Source organism: Erythrolamprus reginae, chromosome 12 (assembly GCF_031021105.1).
Source record: "Erythrolamprus reginae isolate rEryReg1 chromosome 12, rEryReg1.hap1, whole genome shotgun sequence".
Taxonomy (NCBI): Eukaryota; Metazoa; Chordata; class Lepidosauria; order Squamata; family Dipsadidae; genus Erythrolamprus; species Erythrolamprus reginae.
This window is the reverse complement of record NC_091961.1, coordinates 29,613,311-29,632,217: the sequence shown is the minus strand read 5'-3', so window position 1 is coordinate 29,632,217 and position 18,907 is coordinate 29,613,311. Positions and strand designations below refer to the sequence as shown.

Below are 18,907 nucleotides of genomic sequence, written 5' to 3'. Positions count from 1 at the left end.
GAAGAGGAGAGAATGACAGAGTTGGAGATCTTGGAGATCTTCTAGTCCAGCCATAAATCCATATTATTTCAGATACGTCGCTGTCTAGTAGATTAGATTAGATTAGATTAAACCTTGTAGGTCGTCTAGTCCAACTCCCAGATGAATCCAGGTTGAATCTCTCCTTTATCAATTTTCCATTATTTCTTGTCTGGTCTTTTGGAAAATAGCCTGACCCCCTCCTCCCTGTGGCAGCCCCTCAAATATTGGAGCACTGCTATCAAGTCTCCCTTGGTCCTTCTCTTCACTAGACCAACCATGCCCAGTTCCTGCAACCGTTCATCTTATGTTTTAGTCTCCAGTCCACTAATCATCCCGGTTGCTCTTCTCTGCACTCTTTCTAGAGTCTCAACATGTTTTTATTTTAGTTTTATTTTTCGTTTTTCCAATTTACATATCGATAAAACATTTTTAACAGTGCTGTGTCATAAGTCTCACATGGTTGTTTACATTTATTTCTATACCTCTTTCTTTCTCCTAACCCATTATACCATTTATTCCACACCTTCTTTGCCTTTCATTTCTTTTTTATTTATTATTATTATTATTATTATTATTATTATTATTATTATTATTATTATTATTATTATAGACAGACACAAAACAAGAACATAAAACATATACAAGGGCTTTTATCCGCTCCGGGTCCTCGGAAGGGGGGCGGTATACAAAACTAATAAATTATTATTATTATTATTATTATTATTATTATTATCATCATCATCATCATCCACCCTGCTCCTTTCAGAAGTTGTTTAGAGTAAAATTTTACATAGATAAAATTTCTAGAAACAATATGTACTCTTATTTACCTACTACCTCTTTAACACATGTTCAATTTATTTAGATATTCTCTATAATTACCTATTGTATAACAAGCAGGAAGAGGGAGATTGTGATCCCCTTATATAGAGCGCTGGTGAGACCACATTTGGAATATTGTGTTCAGTTCTGGAGACCTCACCTACAAAAAGATATTGACAAAATTGAACGGGTCCAAAGACGGGCTACAAGAATGGTGGAAGGTCTTCAGCATAAAACGTATCAGGAAAGACTTAATGAACTCCATCTGTAGAGTCTGGAGGACAGAAGGGAAAGGGGGGGACATGATCGAAACATTTAAATATGTTAAAGGGTTAAATAAGGTTTTTAATAGGAAAGTGAACACAAGAACAAGGGGACACAATCTGAAGTCAGTTGGGGGAAAGATCAAAAGCAACATGAGAAAATATTATTTCACTGAAAGAGTAGTAGATCCTTGGAACAAACTTCCAGCAGACGTGGTTGGTAAATCCACAGTCACTGAATTTAAACATGCCTGGGATAAACATATATCCATTGTAAGATAAAATACAGGAAATAGTATAAGGGCAGACTAGATGGACCATGAGGTCTTTTTCTGCCGTCAGTCTTCTATGTTTCTATGTTTCTAACCATTATTTATTTTAGAAACATAGAAACATAGAAGACTGACGGCAGAAAAAGACCTCATGGTCCATCTAGTCTGCCCTTATACTATTTCCTGTATTAGATCTTACAATGGATATATGTTTATCCCAGGCATGTTTACATTCAGTTACTGTGGATTTACCAACCACGTCTGCTAGAAGTTTGTTCCAAGGATCTACTACTCTTTCAGTAAAATAATATTTTCTCATGTTGCCTTTGATTTTCCCCCCAACTAATTTTTCCCTTAATCTTTTGTTCTAACCAGTCGTAAACCTTGCCCCAGACTTTATAATATTCTGCTTCTTTCTTTCTTTCTTTCTTTCTTTCTTTCTTTCTTTCTTTCTTTCTTTCTTTCTTATTTACTTACTTACTTACTTACTTACTTACTTACTTACTTACTTACTTACTTACTTACTTACTTACTTACTTTCTTACTTACCAAATTTGTATGCCGCCCCTCTCCATAGACTCGGGGCGGCTAACAACAGTAATAAAACAATATAAACAAATCTAATAGTTAAGTTAATTTTAAAAAGAAACCCCAATATGAGAAACCAATCATACTTCTTGATCTTTTAACCTTCTTGTCATTTCTAAGTTGAGCTTATACACATTGTGGTGGACAAAACTGGATGCAGTACTCTAGGTGTGGTCTTACTAAGGCTTTATGGAGTGGTATTAGCACCTCACTTCATCTTGATTGCATCGCTCTGTTAATGTAATTTAGGATTACGCTGGCTTTTTTTTGGCTGCCGCCAAAGGCTCATCTTAAAAACCTCCAGGGTTGGATTCCCAAAAGTTCCACCTGTTAATTGTCCTCGCCGTTAGGAAATTTCTCCTCCAAATGTTATTTCGCCCACTGCTTGACCCATCCAAGCAGGGCAATAATGCCCTAACTCCCGAAACTCGGGAGCTTGAAATAAGAGTCGCGACCTACAAACATTAATCACTAGTATAAAAGATCCGGCTAACAAGTTATCGTCTCGCCACCTGGAATCCAGGGTTCCCCGGGGTTAAACCTTTCACCGGAACATTCTGCTCCGTCCGTGAGTTTAATAAGTACCATTAAGCAGTTACTATAAGTGCATATTCTCCAACCCGAACGTCTCCGGTGTGGTTAACAAAGAAAGCCTGCGGTGAAGGCTGGATGAAATGGAGGAGGCCAATGCAGGCAAAGATTAAATGGACTGTGGATGGCTTTTGTGTCCTACCCCTGGGGGATCTCCATCTCCCCTCGTGAGGAGTAGCACCTGAGGCCTTAACTGGACGTTGATGGAGATTTAACTTCAAAATAAAAAAACCCCAGAAAACGCCAACATCTCTTTCAGCTTCGATGGTGCTTTCTAAGGGTTAGGGGAAGAGCACCCAAAGACCAGACAAAGAATAACGGATGGGAACTGAACAAGGAGAGACCATAGTGGAAGTGGAGATGGTGCAAAAAAGGGCAACAAGAATGATCAGGGGAATGGAGCATCTCCCTTATGAAACCAGGTTGCAACGCCTTGGTCTCTTCATCCTTGAAAGACGGTGTTTAAGGGGTGACTTGGTCGAAGTGTATAAAATCATGCATGGGATAGAAAAGGTGGATAGAGAAAAATTATTTTCTCTGTCGCACAATATTAGGACGAGGGGACCCTCCCTAAAGCGCATAGGTAAGAAAATGAGGACAAATCAAGGGAAATATTTCTTCACCCAGAGGGCCCTTGGTTGATGGAATTCACTTCCAGAAGAGGTCGTGACAGCTGTCAGGCTTGATAGCTTCAAAGCAGGATTAGACAGATTCATGGATGCCAAGTGTATCATAGGTGGTTATTGAAACGGATGTCCAAGTGCCGCCTCTATGTTGGTTGAGGCAGGCAGGGGTCCCTTGGGTCCCATTTGTTGGGGGTCAAGGAAAAGGGAGGTTCTTGCCTTCTCTTTCTGCTCAAGATCCCCATGGACAATTGGTGGGCCATTGTGTGACACAGAATGCTGGACTTGATGGGCTTTGGCCTGATTCAGCATGGCTCTTCTTATGTTCAATGGTAGTGATGGCAAACCTTTTTTTTCTCGGGTGCCGAAAGAACGGGTCCAAAGACGGGCTACAAAAATGGTGGAAGGTCTTAAGCATCAAACTGATCAGGAAAGACTTAATGAACTCCATCTGTATAGTCTGGAGGACAGAAGGGAAAGGGGGGACATAATCAAAACATTTAAATATGTGAAAGGGTTAAATAAACTTCAGGAGGGAAGTGTTTTTTAATAGGAAAGTGAACCCAAGTACAAGGGGACACAATCTGAGCTTTGTTGGGGGAAAGATCAGAAGCAACGTGAGAAAATATTTTACCAAAAGAGTACTAAATGCTTGGAACAAATTTCCAGCAGACCTGGTTGGTAAATCCACAGTAACTGAAATTTAAAAATGCTTGGGATAAACATATATCCATCGTAAGATAAAATACAAGAAATAGTATAAGAATAGAATAGAATAGAATAGAATTTTTATTGGCCAAGTGTGATTGGACACACAAGGAATTTGTCTTGGTGCATATGCTCTCAGCGTACATAAAATAAAATATACATTTGTCAAGAATCATGTGGTACAACACTTAATGATTGTCATAGGGGTCAAATAAGCAATGAAGAGGCAATATTAATAAAAATCTTAGCATATAAGCAACAAGTTACAGTCATACAGTCAACATGGGAGGAAATGGGTGATAGGAATGATGAGAAAAACTAGTAGAATAGAAGTGCAGATTTAGTAGAAAGTCTGACAGTGTTGAGGGAATTATTTGTTTAGTAGAGTGATGGCGTTCGGGGAAAAAATGTTCTTGTGTCTAGTTGTCTTGGTGTGCAGTGCTCTGTAGCGACGTTTTGAGGGTAGGAGTTGAAACAATTTGTGTCCAGGATGTGAGGGGTCAGTAAATAGATGGACTATGAGGTCTTTTTCTGCCGTCAATCTTCTATGTTTCTATGTTTCTATATGGCTCTGTGTACCACCTGCGGTACCCATGCCATAGGTTCGCCATCACTGTTCTACATGCTTTCCCCGTCGTCTTTTTTTTAATCTCGTTAAATCCCGGTACGGTTCTATTGATGCCAGAAGTTGCAATTAAGGGAAGACCTTCTGAGCCCGATTTCCCCCCGCCCAAACTGTTGTTATGAAGCATTGTGTCGAGAGGGAGGCAGTCAAGGAACGGTCCTTTGGCTTTAAGAGATGGACCACTTAACCAAGCCTGCCCTTAATTTGTTCCGTTCGAATAAAATCTAATTTGCTTTGCTTTTTTTAAAAAAAAATTCCCCCTTTCTTCTTCACGAAGCAAAGGTTTTTCCGCTTCTGATGTCCGTAACGAAGACGAGTCGGTAATCTCACAAATGGTCCTCTTCAGAAAATATAGCATACCGCGAGATGCCGAAATGTGAAGCGCAGCAATTATAACTAGACAGAGGTCAGAGGTAGCCTCAACGTGGGGCTACCCTTGAAGAGCGTTCGGAGCCTGTTGCAAAATGCAGCTGCTCGAGCGATAGCGGGTTGCACCGAGGTACACCTGTATTACTCCAACTTTATTGCTTCTTCATTGCTTATTTGACCCCTATGACAATAATTAAGTGTTGTTCCACATGATTCTTGACAAATGTATATTTTATTTTATATATGCTGAGAGCATCTGCACCAAGACAAATTCCTTGTGTGTCCAATCACACAATAAAAATTCTCTTCTCTTCTCTTCTATTCTATTCTATTCTACACGCGAGCTGCATTGGTTGCCAGTCAGTCTCCGGACGCAATTCAAGGTGTTGGTTATCACCTTTAAAGTCCTAAATGGCATCTGTAAAATTACATTGTCAGCTGCAGATAAAGAAAAAAAAAATGAACTTTTTTATAGGTGGTACATGTCTCCATCAAGACTTACCAAGATTTACCCGGTATTAAATGAAATTTGCTGGAAATGTAAGAAACAGACAGGCACGTTTTTCCATATAGAAACATAGAAACATAGAAGATTGACAGCAGAAAAAGACCTCCTGGTCCATCTAGTCTGCCCTTATACTATTTCCTGTATTTTATCTTACAATGGATATATGTTTATCCCAGGCATGTTTAAATTCAGTTACTGTGGATTTACCAACCACGTCTGCTGGAAGTTTGTTCCAAGGATCTACTACTCTTTCAGTAAAATAATATTTTCTCATGTTGCCTTTGATGTGGTGGTCTTGCCCCCAAATTCAAAACAATGTTGTTTGGCGGGACCCAGGGGAAGAGCCTTCTCTGTGGCAGCCCCGACCCTTTGGAACCAACTCCCCCCAGATATCAGAGTTGCCCCCACCCTCCTAGCCTTTCGTAAGCTCCTTAAAACCCACCTCTGTCATCAGGCATGGGGGAATTGACACTTTCCCTCCCCCTAGGCTTATAAAATTTATGCATGGTATGCTAGTATGTATGATTGGTTTCTAAATTGGGGTTTTTTAATTAACTTAAATATTAGATTTGTTTACATTGTATTATTATTGCTGTGAGCCGCCCCGAGTCTGCGGAGAGGGGCGGCATACAAATCTGATTAATAAATAATAAATAAATATGGAAAACCACTCATAAATGGCTTACAGAAATCATGAAGGAGGAAATAGAATTTACCCCTGAAAATATGCTTCTAGGAATTTGGAAAAAACAATACCCATAGTAAACGCTTTCTCTTAGAAACATAGAAGGTTAACGGCAGAAAAAGACCTCATGGTCCCTCTAGTCTGCCCTTATACTATTTCTTGTATTTTATCTTAGGATGGATATATGTTTATCCCAGGCACCCGTGCCATAGGTTTGCCATCACTGAGTTAGGGAGTCTCTACTCTTTCAGATTAAAAAAAAACCCTGTTTTTATTCCTGGTGAGAAAAAGGCTCTTCCGCTCGGAATGTTCTCCCTTGCAGACCAAGCTTCTTAGCTTAAATAGCTCAAGCAAGCAAGCCTTTCTTAATCAACTCATGAATAAAATCCTATTAGCGCTGGGGACATGTTCTGAAAGTTGGTATCAAAATCCCCTAAGACCCAAGTCCTCCTAATTAAGAGAAGTATATGATGTCCACTACTTTGCAAAAAAACAAACAAACAAACAACTACTTACAACCCTCCAAACACCTGCGTATGCAGCATTTAAATTAATTTTAAAATAATAGTATTATTATTATTTACTGTTTATTGAAGTAAAACATAAAGTAAATAGTACGGGCTTTTATTGACGTCAGTTGTTTTCTATTTCTGTCCCCTTGGAATTCAGAGCTCTTTTGGAGCACCCAATTTTTCCTTTCCAAGCCAATTCAATTCAATTTGGGGTTTAGTTTTTAGTTATTATATTCGTCTTCTTTTATTGCTTTGCATCTTTTTGTACTTGTATCGTGATTTTATAAAGTGCCCTGAGACCTTAAGAAAGAAAAGGGAGGGGCGGCTTGGAGGAGGAAAGACTTTGCAGAGAACAACGTGCTTGCAAAGGCACTGAAACGGTGTCTTTTTAAGAAAGAAAAGGGAGGGGCTGCTTGGAGTAGGGAAGATTTTACAGAGAACAACGTGCTTGCAAAGGCACTGAAAGGGTGTCCTTTGAAGAAAGAAAAGGGAGGGGCGGCTTGGAGGAGGAAAGACTTTGCAGAGAACAACGTGCTTGCAAAGGCACTGAAACGGTGTCTTTTTAAGAAAGAAAAGGGAGGGGCTGCTTGGAGTAGGGAAGATTTTGCAGAGAACAACGTGCTTGCAAAGGCACTGAAAGGGTGTCTTTTGAAGAAAGAAAAGGGAGGGGCGGCTTGGAGGAGGAAAGACTTTGCAGAGAACAACGTGCTTGCAAAGGCACTGAAACGGTGTCTTTTGAAGAAAGAAAAGGGAGGGGCTGCTTGGAGTAGGGAAGATTTTGCAGAGAACAACGTGCTTGCAAAGGCACTGAAACGGTGTCTTTTGAAGAAAGAAAAGGGAGGGGCGGCCCCCTTGCCTTTCTTCCTTCCCACTCACCCTTTAGCCTAGCCTTGCTTCTTCCACCCGCCCCCTTTAGCTGCTCCTCCCTGCCCTCTGTTTGCCTCCCTTCTAAAGTTTGGGATTTTCCTGAAGGATTTGCACACATTATTTGCTTTTACATTGATTCCTATGGGAAATATTGTTTCATCTTACGAACTTTTCACCTTACAAACCTCCTCCTGGAACCAATTAAGTTTGTATGATGAGGTACCACTGTATTTCAAGTCTGGTGAAGTAAGGTATTTTGTTGCGGGAGGTGGAGTGAAGGACTCTTCTCTTGAAATATTTCTGGACTCTCTCGATTGTATTAATGCCTGAAATGCAATGTGGGTTTCCAGACAGGTGTTTGACAGAAATGCTGTTATCCAATCATGGAATGGTCCAGAGGTGCCATAGGATTTAAGTTTCAGAAAAAGTTTGTTGTGAACTACTGAATCAAAGGCTTTACAAAAGTCTATGCAGATTGCGTCTATTGTTTTACCCTGATCAATCTGAGTGGTCCAGATGTTTTTGATCAACGTCCTTCTTACCCAGCCAAACATAGAGTTTAGTTTATTTAGTTTAGTTTATTTAGATTTGTATGCCGCCCCTCTCCGAAGACTCGGGGTGGCTGACAACAATAAAAAACAATGTAACAAATCTAATATTAAAAAGTAATCTAAAAAACCCCAATTTAAGAGATCAATCATACCAACAAACATACCATGTATAAATTCTATAAGCCTAGGGGGAAGGGAGAAAAAATTTTCAATTCCCCCATGCCTGACGACAGAGGTGGGTTTTAAGGAGCTTGCAAAAGGCAAGGAGGGTGGGGGCAACTCTGATATCTGGGGGAAGCTGGTTCCAGATGGTCGGGGCCGCCACAGAGAAGGCTCTTCTCCTGGGTCCCGCCAAATGACATTGTTTAGTCGACGGGACCCGGAGAAGGCCCACTCTGTGGGACCTAGTCGGTCGCTGGGATTCGTGCGGCAGGAGGCGGTCTCGGAGATATTCTGGTCCGGTGCCATGAAGGGCTTTATAGGTCATAACCAACACTTTGAATTGTGACCGGAAACTGATCGTCAACCAATGCAAACTGCGGAGTGTTGGTGTAACATGGGCATATTTGGGAAAGCCCATGATTGCTCTCGCAGCTGCGTTCTGCACGATCTGAAGTTTCCGAACACTCTTCAACGGTAGCCCCATGTAGAGAGCATTACAGTAGTTGAACCTCGAGGTGATGAGGGCATGAGTGACTGTGAGCAGTGAGTCCCGGTCCAGATAGGGCCGCAACTGGTGCACCAGGCGAACCTGGGCAAACACCCCCCTGAATGTTAAGCTTTTCCCTTACAATTTACTCATTTCCAGGCTCATCAATCTGCGAGGTGTCCGGCGGACGGCGTGGACTTCGTCCCAGTGGCGTGGCTGAAAGTAACCCCCTCGAGCAAGGGTTCCACCCAACATCCCTTAAGAACCCAGGTGGAACTAAGAAGCCCGCCGGGCGGTGGTAACAATCTGCTAGAACTTGAGAATGCTTGCCCGGGTTCCAGTGCTTACAAAGAAACATCCGAGGTGGAGCAGGACCGGAGAAGTGCTCTGCATTGTGAGTTATACCCACCTGCCCGCCTTTGCGTTGCCGAAAACAGCCCGTTCTGTGCCCAAGCTCCATACCTTCTTCAGCACCATGGCAAGAAGCGGTCCGTGAATTTTGCCGGGAAGCCTCTTCCACCGAGTTCATACCACAGCTTTCCAGGGTTTCCTTCGCCATGCGCGGGTGAAAAGTGCCAAGCCGGCTTTGAAAACGCCTCTGGACTCCGCCACCCATACTTCCACCGGTGTACTGTTTCAGAGCCTCCGGGTTTCCCCTGCCATGGCCCCGGCTGGAATCGCTTAGGGGACAAGTGCGTTTCGTATGCTCAGGAAAAGCCGGTAAACGGAGTCGTTGCGCCTTGCAAACCTTGGCACATTTATACAGAAGAGATCCCTAACAACTATGCTCTTGATTACTCAGGGTAAAGAGAACGTTTTATGAATACCGTTTTATTTATTTTATTTATTCATTTATTGGATTTGTATGCCGCCCCCCCCCCTCCGCAGACTCAGGGCGGCTAACAACAGCAACAAAAACAGCATGTAAATCCAATCCTAAAAATATCTTTAAAAACCCCTTATTTATAAAACCAAACATACATACAAGCAAGCAAGCATACCATGCATAAATTGTAGAAGCCTAGGGGGAAAGAATATCTCAGTTCCCCCATGCCTGACGGCAGAGGTGGGTTTTTAGGAGCTTACGAAAGGCAAGGAGGGTGGGGGCAATTCTAATCTCCGGGAGGAGTTGGTTCCAGAGGGTCGGGGCCGCCACAGAGAAGGCTCTTCCCCTGGGCCCCGCCAAATGACATTGTTTTGTTGACGGGACCCGGAGAAGGCCCACTCTGTGGGACCTAACCGGTCGCTGGGATTCGTGCGGCAGAAGGCGGTCTCGTAGATACCCTGGTCCGGTGCCATGAAGGGCTTTATAGGTGATGACCAACACTTTGAATTGTGACCGGAAATTGATCGGCAACCAATGCAGACTGCAGAGTGTTGGTGTTACATGGGCATTTTTGGAAAAGCCCATGACTGCTCTCGCAGCTGCATTCTGCACGATCTGAAGTTTCTGAACACTTTTCAAAGGTAGCCCCATGTAGAGAGCATTATAGTAGTTGAGTCTCGAGGTGATGAGGGCATGAGTGACTGTGAGCAGTGACTCCCGGTCCAAATAGGGCCGCAACTGGTGCACCATGCGAACCTGGGCAAACGTCCCCCTCGCCACAGCTGAAAGGTGTTTCTCTAATGTGAGCTGTGGATCGAGGAGGACGCCCAAGTTGCGGACCCTCTCTGAGGCGGTCAATAATTCCCCCCCCCCCCAGGGTGATGGACGGACAGATGGAATTGTCCTTGGGAGGCAAGACCCACAGCCACTCCGTCTTATCAGGGTTGAGTTTGAGTCATTAAGTACTCAAAGAGATTGTCTGGTTGACATCCCCCTTGTTTTATTGATCCACCCGTTAAATCAATGTCAGGGATCCAAGCTATAGACCAGTGATGGCCAACCTAGGGCATGGGTGCAACAGGTGGCATGCAGAGATTTGAAGTTGCCAGATGTTCTACCATTCTGCTACATGCTCAAGGTCCTTTTGAAGGGTAGCAGCATTGTCGGTGGTATTAAATACTTTAACATCATGAGCAAAGATAACACAGTTGCTTATAATATGATCACAAAGATTGATTATGTATAGTATGAAGAGTGTTGATCCTAGAACACTGCTTTGAGGGACACCACGGATGAAAGGAGCAAGATTAGATATGGCATTTCCTATTTTGACTACTCCTTGTCTGTTTGACAGGAATGCTGTTATCCAATCATGTAATGGTCCAGAGGTGCCATAGGATTTAAGTTTCAGAAAAAGTTTGCCGTGAACTACTGAATCAAAGGCTTTACAAAACTCTATGCAGATTGCATCTATTGTTTTACCCTGATCAAGCTGAGTGGTCCAGATGTTTTTGCAGTGTAGGAGTTGTAGATTACAGGATAATTTTTTTTCTGAAGCCAAATTGTTTGTTGGAAAGTTTAACATCATCATCAGCAAAGAGGACGCAGTTGCTTATAATATGATCACGAAGATCATTTAAGTAGAGTATGGAGCGTGTTGGTCCTAGAACCCTGCCTTGAGGGGCACCACTGATGACAGGAGCAAGATTAGATATGGCATTTCCTATTTTGACTACTTCTTCTCTGTTTGACAGGAATGCTGTTATCCAATCATGTAAAGGATTTAAGTTTCAGAAAAAGTTTGCCGTGAACTACTGAATCAAAGGCTTTACAAAAGTCTGTGCAGATTGCATCTATTGTTTTACCCTGCTCAAGCCGAGTGGTCCAGATGTTTTTGCAGTGTAGGAGTTGTAGATTACAGGATAGTTTTTTTCTGAAGCCAAATTGTTTGCTGGAAAGCTTAACATCATCATCAGCAAAGAGAATGCAGTTGCTGATAATATGATCACGAAGTTTGGAGCGTGTTGGTCCTAGAACCCTGCCTTGAGGGACACCACTGTGGATGGGAGCAGGATTAGAACGGGGCGCACCATGACAAGTGGGGGGAACCGCATTGTAAGCTGCTGACAAAAGCCAGTGCCTTTTCATTGCTTCTTGTGTCTTTTTCCCCCCCGGCACCCCTTCTTTACTTCCCCTTGTTCCTTGAGGTCCTCACAGCCACTTGCTCCTCGCCCGGTGAAGAGAAGCCTCTCTCCGACGGCACAGCTCATCCAGGCGGTAGAACGGCACCACCGAGAAATCTCGCAGCTGGCACATGACCACCTCGCTGGCAACCACTTGGCCAGCATGTTTCCCCCCATAATCCAGAGAGGGGAGAGCGACTCGCAGCTCCACCTGGAGAGCGGCGAAGAGACGCAGCCCATTCTCAGCCGCAGCAATTCCGAGGGCTACTTGCTCCAGATGGAAAAGCAGAAAGAAAGAAAAGGAAAGAAGGAGAACCGGAAGGTGAGATAGATCTATCTATCTATCTATCTATCTCTCTCTCTCTCTCTCTCTCTCTCTCTCTCTCTCTCTCTCTCTCTCTATCTATCTATCTATCTATCTATCTAGTCATCTATAATCAATGTATCTTCATCATCTACTTCTATCTATGTACTCTCCTAATTCATCTCTATCATCTATGTCTCTATCCATCCATCCATCATCTATCTATCTACCTACCTACCTATCTCATCATCTATTAATCTATCTTCATCATCTACCTCTATCTATGTACTCTCTCACTCCTAATTTATCTCCATCATCTATGCATCTATGTCTCTATCTGCCTGCCTGCCTGCCTGCCTGCCTGCCTATCTATGTATCTAGTCATCTATAATCAATGTATCTTCATCATCTACTTATACCTATGTACTTTCCTATTTTATCTCTATCATCTATGTCTCTATCTATCCATCCATCCATCATCTATCTATCTATTTATCTATCTATCTACCTACCTATCTCATCATCTATTAATCTATCTTCATCATCTACCTCTATCTATGTACTCTCTCACTCCTAATTTATCTCCATCATCTATGCATCTATGTCTCTGTCTGTCTGTCTACCTACCTACCTACCTACCTACCTACCTATCTATCTATCTATCTATCTATCTATCTATCTATCTATCTATCTATCCTCTGTATCCCACCTTTATTATTTTTACAAATAATCCAAGGAGATGAAGCTATCCAACATAATATCCTAGTTACTCTATCAGGGAATCCATTTCCCTCAGTCACAGAGAGCTTTCGATTACTTTAAAAACAAAGCCAAGTCTTAATCGTAATAATTTCCTTTTTTTTTTTTTTTAGTTGCTCAAGAGAAGAGAGGGCAAGGGAGTGAGTGAGTTTCCAGTTAGTCTGGAAAAAATACAGTTTCCCCTTAGATCTAAGTTGGTCCATGATGGTTCTTCCTGCATGGTATCAGACGTATAAATATCTTGCTTGTGATGTTCATCTGCCAGTAATTTTCTCTCTCTGGTTTATGTGCTTTTTCTGTAGTTGATTCTTTCTCTGCCTCTTTCCTTCCTTCCTTCCTTCCTCCCTCCCTCCCTCCCTCCCTCCCTCCCTCCCTCCCCTCCTCCTTCCTTCCATCCTCCCTCCCTCCCTCTCTCCTCCTTCTTTCTTCCTTCCTTCCTTCCTTCCTTCCTTCCTTTCTTTCTTTCTTTCTTAACTTCATGTTACCTCTTTGTTCAGGGCTCTAGGGCAAAAGGTTACACGAAGATGGATGTGAGGCTTGGAGGCCTTGGACCGGACTATGAAACCATCAAAGAAAAAGTAAGAGGAATAGCGTTTATGAATAACTTCTTCTGGGGTGGTGTTTGTCCTGCAGGATGTTACGAAGGGAGGTTTTTGGCTGAGTTACCAGATAAAAATCAGGAAGAAGGGAATGGGCAAAGAATCCCTAGCACTGATAGCACTGAGAATGCTACCTAGTTTGGTAATGAAATGTCTGCTAGAAAACTTAAGTTTATCAGTATATAAGCATGAAGGATGGATGGATGGATGGATGGATGGATGGATGGATGGATGGATGGATGGATGGAAGGAAGGAAGGAAGGAAGGAAAGAAGGAAGGAAGGACAGTGGTGGTACAGTGGTTAGGGTGCAGTACTGCAGGCTACTTCTGCTAACTGCCAGCTGCCTGCAATTTGGCAGTTCGAATCTCACCAGGGTCAAATTGGCTCAGTCTTCCATCCTTCCAAGGTGGGTAAAATGAGGACCCAGATTGTTGGGGGCAAATATGCTGACTCTGTAAACCACTTAGAGAAGGCTGGAGAGCTTCCAGAGGTGAAGTTCCCACAACTTCTGAAGTTGTGGGAGCTTTCCTCGGGTTCTGTTCTTCACGACCAAAATAAATCAATCAATGTCCAGAAAACGTCTGGCTGCGTTCAGAGTAGATCATGCTTCCAAGGTGTTTTTCTATATTCATTAGTCTGCGTTCTCCTGCAGAGAATATATCCGTGGGTGCTTTGCTTTAATGAAGTTGAGCTGTTCTGGGGAATTTAGGCCGTCCTGCCTTTAGGACAAAAGGATGAAGAAAAATTAAAATAATGGAAGTCCACCCAACCGAGAAAATCTAGTTGCGAAGAGCTTGAGCGCGCATGATGCCTTGTTAGGAAACATCAGGCATTAATCTGATGCCTGGTGTTTCTCCTTTGGTCCAAAGGAGACGATGAAACTGATCAGCTGAGAAAGTATTGAGAAAAGCCTCTTTCCCAAACCTTCATATTTTTATTATTGATTGATTGATTGATTGATTGATTGATTGATTGATTGATTGGATTTGTATGCCGCCCCTCTCCGCAGACTCGGGGCGGCTAACAACAGTAACAAAACAGTATAATCCAATACTAAAAACAGTTAAAACCCATTATATAAAAAACCAATCATACATACAAACATACCATGCATAAAATTGTAAAGGCCTAGGGGGAAAGTGTATCTCAGTTCCCCCATGCCTGGCGGCAGAGGTGGGTTTTAAGCAGCTTACGAAAGGCAAGGAGGGTGGGGGCAATTCTAATCTCTGGGGGGAGTTGGTTCCAGAGGGCCGGGGCCGCCACAGAGAAGGCTCTTCCCCTGGGTCTCGCCAAACGACATTGTTTGATTGACGGGACCTGGAGAAGACCCACTCACCTAACTGGTCCCTGGGATTCTCAAGAGTTTTGAATCTACCCCTCCCTCTTCCACAATTCCTTTTTAAAGATCATAGTTGAGCTTTTCAACTGGTTTGAGATAGACGGCAATGCAAATCGAACCATTTAAATAAAGAAATATGTAAAATGCATTAAAGGCTCACCTCCAGCCTGTCTCCTCTTTTCTCCTTTTGACAGTCGGAAAAGATAAAACACCAGAAAGTATACGCCAAGCAAGTCAATGAACAAAACCTGAAGAATATGTCAAGCACGCGGAAACCAAAAACGGAGAACAAGTCGGTCGTGTCCAGGCAGAAGGTAGGAACTAGCGAAACAGCCTGGGCCAGTAGAAGACTGACCGGAACAGGGATTCTCAACCTTGGGAACTCAAAGATGGGTGGCCATCCAACTCCCAGGGTTCCCCAACAGCATCCTGGGAGTTGAGGTCCGTCCTTCTTCAAGTAGCCACAGTTGGTCTTCAAGGATCAAGACTAAATGTACTCCTAGATGATCAGAGTGACCCCTGGTTCTCTGTCTTGATATGAATCATGAATCATTGATTGCTTTCATGATTAAAGTGGATGATCCAAGCATACTGTATTTTTAGGAGTATAAGAGCACCTTTTTCCTCCCTAGAATAGGGTTAAAGTGTGCAATAGGGTTGATATTCCTGGAGGCGTCTGTAATATGGTAAATGATTTAGCTTTACTAGATAAATGGTCAAAGCAATGGAAACTGCAGTTTAATGTTTCCAAATGTAAAATAATGCACTTGGGGAAAAGGAATCCTCAATCTGAGTATTGTATTGGCAGTTCTGTGTTAGCAAATACTTCAGAAGAAAAGGATTTAGGGGTAGTGATTTCTGACAGTCTCAAAATGGGTGAACAGTGCAGTCAGGCAGTAGGGAAAGCAAGTAGGATGCTTGGCTGCATAGCTAGAGGTATAACAAGCAGGAAGAGGGAGATTATGATCCCGCTATATAGAATGCTGGTGAGACCACCCTTGGAATATTGTGTTCAGTTCTGGAGACCTCACCTACAAAAAGATATTGACAAAATTGAACGAGTCCAAAGATGGGCTACAAGAATGGTGGAAGGTCTTAAGCATAAAACTTATCAGGAAAGATTTAATGAACTCAATCTGTATAGCCTGGAGGACAGAAGGAAAAGGGGGGACATGATCGAAACATTTAAATATGTTAAAGGGTTAAATAAGGTTCAGGAGGGAAGTGTTTTTAATAGGAAAGTGAACACAAGAACAAGGGGACACAATCTGAAGTTAGTTGGGGGAAAGATCAAAAGCAACATGAGAAAATATTATTTTACTGAAAGAGTAGTAGATCCTTGGAACAAACTTCCAGCAGACGTAGTAGATAAATCCACAGTAACTGAATTTAAACATGCCTGGGATAAACATATATCCATTGTAAGATAAAACACAGAAAATAGTATAAGGGCAGACTAGATGGACCATGAGGTCTTTTTCTGCCGTCAGACTTCTATGTTTCTATGTTTCTAGAAGAGGCTGTAAATTCAGGTGTGTCTTATACTCTGAATGAAGCTTTTTTCAAAGCTTTTTTCCCCAGCCCTAACTAGGTTCCAACAATCATCTCAGCTCTTATCTTGCAGGCTCTTTCATTGTTACTCTCTGCGAAGAATCTTTTTCCAAGCTCTTTGCAGAGTTTTTTTCATTACTCTAACTTGCTCCGAGTGAGTTTCTTTCCAGCCCTAACCAGGTGCTAACGATGTTCCCAGCTTTTACAGCTTGCAAGCTCTTTCATTGTTACTCTCTGCTAAGAATGTTTTCCAAACCCTGTCTTTGCAGGGGGAGGGGGTTCCATTGCTCTAACTTGCTCCAAATGTTTCTTTCCAGCCCTGACCAGTGCTAATAATGTTCCCAGCTCTTACCCACTTGCAAGCTCTTTCACTGTTACTCTCTGTGAATAATGTTTTCCAAGCCATGTCTCTAGGTTTTTTATTGTTCTACTTGCTCTGAATGTTTCTTCCCAGCCCTAACCAGGTGCTAACAATGTTCCCAGCTCTTACTGGCTTGCAAGCTCTTTCATTGTTACTCTCTCCAAATAATTTTTTTTAAAGCCCTGACCAGGGGATAAAATAATGTGCTGAAACTGACCAGACTAAGGACTCTAGCCAGATAAATATCTGGTAAGAAGATTCTTTTCCCTATTTTCCTCCCCAAAAACTAAGGCGCGTCTTATACTCTGAAAAATACGGTAGTTCATCCGTCATGATTGTTTCATCTACTCGGTTAAAATCCTAAAGGGACAAAATTGCAAAAAATCTTGCCAGGTTTTTCACGGAAGGGACATATATTTACCTGTTAGAACTCTGTCCATAACTGTTGGGTTGGCAAAATATTGTCTGCAGGGGTTGCAGGCTGGCACAAGAGGGAGCTAGAGTTCATAGCTTATTTCTCTGAGTCACCGTCTGTTTTTCTTTCCTCTCTCTGTTAGGTTTGCTCTGCAATTCTCTGCAATCTCTCTATTGTAGTCATGTATTATAGCTAAAATGTGTTGAAGCTTGATGTCTTTGTTTACATCAGTTGATATTCTATATCTACAAATGAGCCGGGGTGGCGCAGCAGGTAGAGTGCTGTACTGCAGGCCACTGAAGCTGACTATAGATCTGAAGGTCAGCGGTTCAAATCTCATCCCCGGCTCCAGGTTGACTCAGCCTTCCATCCTTCCGAGGTGGGTAAAATGAGGACCCGGATTGTGGGGGCAATAGGCTGGCTCTATTAAAAAGTGCTATTGCTAACATGTTGTAAGCCGCCCTGAGTCTAAAGAGAAGGGCGGCATAAAAATCGAATAAATAAATAAATTGACATCAATTACATCAATTGGTAAGATCAATTGACAAAGACAATTGGCAAGAAAGACTATTACTACAGCCAATCAGAACATAGCATACGTTTTAAAGCTATATTACATCAATCCATACAACCATATATGGTTGGCTTGTTTATATATTACTAACCCAACTGTTTGGACAGAGTACTAATACAGTAGTACCCCTAGATACGAGCATAATTCGTTCCAGAAGGGAGCTTGTATGTCGTATCTGGAACAAATAACTTTAGACGTTGTTTTTCCCCTCCGAGATAACCAAAAGCAAGGATTCTTGCGCCACCTAGTGGACGCTCGGCTCGTATCCCGAATTTGAGCTCGGGACTGGAACAGAAATGTCTCTCCCCTCGTGGCTCGTATCTTGAAATACTCGCATGTAGAGCAGCTCTTATCTAGAGGTACTACTGTACTGGGCTTTGAGGTGTTGTTGTTTTTTCATGACCAGTCCTTGTGGCCTCCTTTCCTTGCTTCTGCAGGCCCTTGAATACGCCAAGACAATCCCCAAGCCTCGACTTTTTGTCTCGCGATCGTCGGATCAAGAGTCGAAAGAGGAGAAAAACCTGGCACGGACTTTAAACGGAGAGAACCTTCCTCCCATCTCCTCCCTGGAGTCCCTGCAGAACAGACACGAGAAGGAGAAGCAGGTGGTCGCCGCTTTCAAAACGCTCCATATTGTCTGATGAGGCCGTCCCCGTCCACCTTCTCAGGTCTCCCCCTTTCTCCTTCCGGCTCCCCCCCCCCCCCCGTTTCCTTCTCGCCGTGTTCACTCGTGGTCCGAACGGACGAGCGTACCATGATGAGTTTCACGAACTTCTGCAAGATCTGGGAATTGCTCTCTCCACGAGTTGCATTCAGCCTTTACTTATTTTTGTTGGAGTTTATTGTTGATAATTAAAAAAAACGTTGGGTGGAAGTGATCTTTTTCTGCCTTTCTTTCCTTCCTTTCCTCCATTCCAGGGTACTTTTTCCCCCAAAAAAATCCCCTTTTGTGTGTTTAGCAACCATCTTTTTATTTTTTCTGCTCTTCTGTTTTCCATACAATTCTTAGGGGATTACGGTCACCCCATTCATTCCCATCTATCCAAACCTGATCCATTCAATTTTCAATCTTTCTGTTTGCCCATACCAGTGTTTCCCAACCTTGGCAACTTGAAGCTATTTGGACTTCAACTCCCAGAATTCCCCAGCCAGCAAATGCAGAGAAATCCAGAGAACGAGAGTGAGAGCGACGGAGCAAGATAGAGAGAAAGTGAGAAAGAGAGAGAAAGAGGGGGGAGAGAAAGAGATAGCAAGAGAGAGAGAACGAGAGAGAGAAAGAGTGAGTGAGAGAAATGCTGGCTGGGGAATTCTGGGAGTTGAAGTCCAAATAGCTTCAAGTTG

General features: G+C 42.8%; 1 protein-coding gene across 1 annotated transcript in view; it reads left to right on the top strand.

Annotated features, from left to right (window-relative positions):
• JHY (junctional cadherin complex regulator) overlaps positions 1–18,440 on the top strand; it is a 30,986-nt gene extending 12,546 nt beyond the window's left edge. The window contains exons 4-8 of the mRNA XM_070765051.1: positions 8,814–9,457; positions 11,688–11,985; positions 13,224–13,304; positions 14,860–14,979; positions 18,004–18,440. Of these exons, the coding sequence (XP_070621152.1) occupies positions 8,814–9,457; positions 11,688–11,985; positions 13,224–13,304; positions 14,860–14,979; positions 18,004–18,207 (1,347 nt within the window). The 3' untranslated portion in view covers positions 18,208–18,440. The remainder of the gene's footprint in view (positions 1–8,813; positions 9,458–11,687; positions 11,986–13,223; positions 13,305–14,859; positions 14,980–18,003) is intronic.
• Positions 18,441–18,907: the final 467 nt, after the last annotated feature.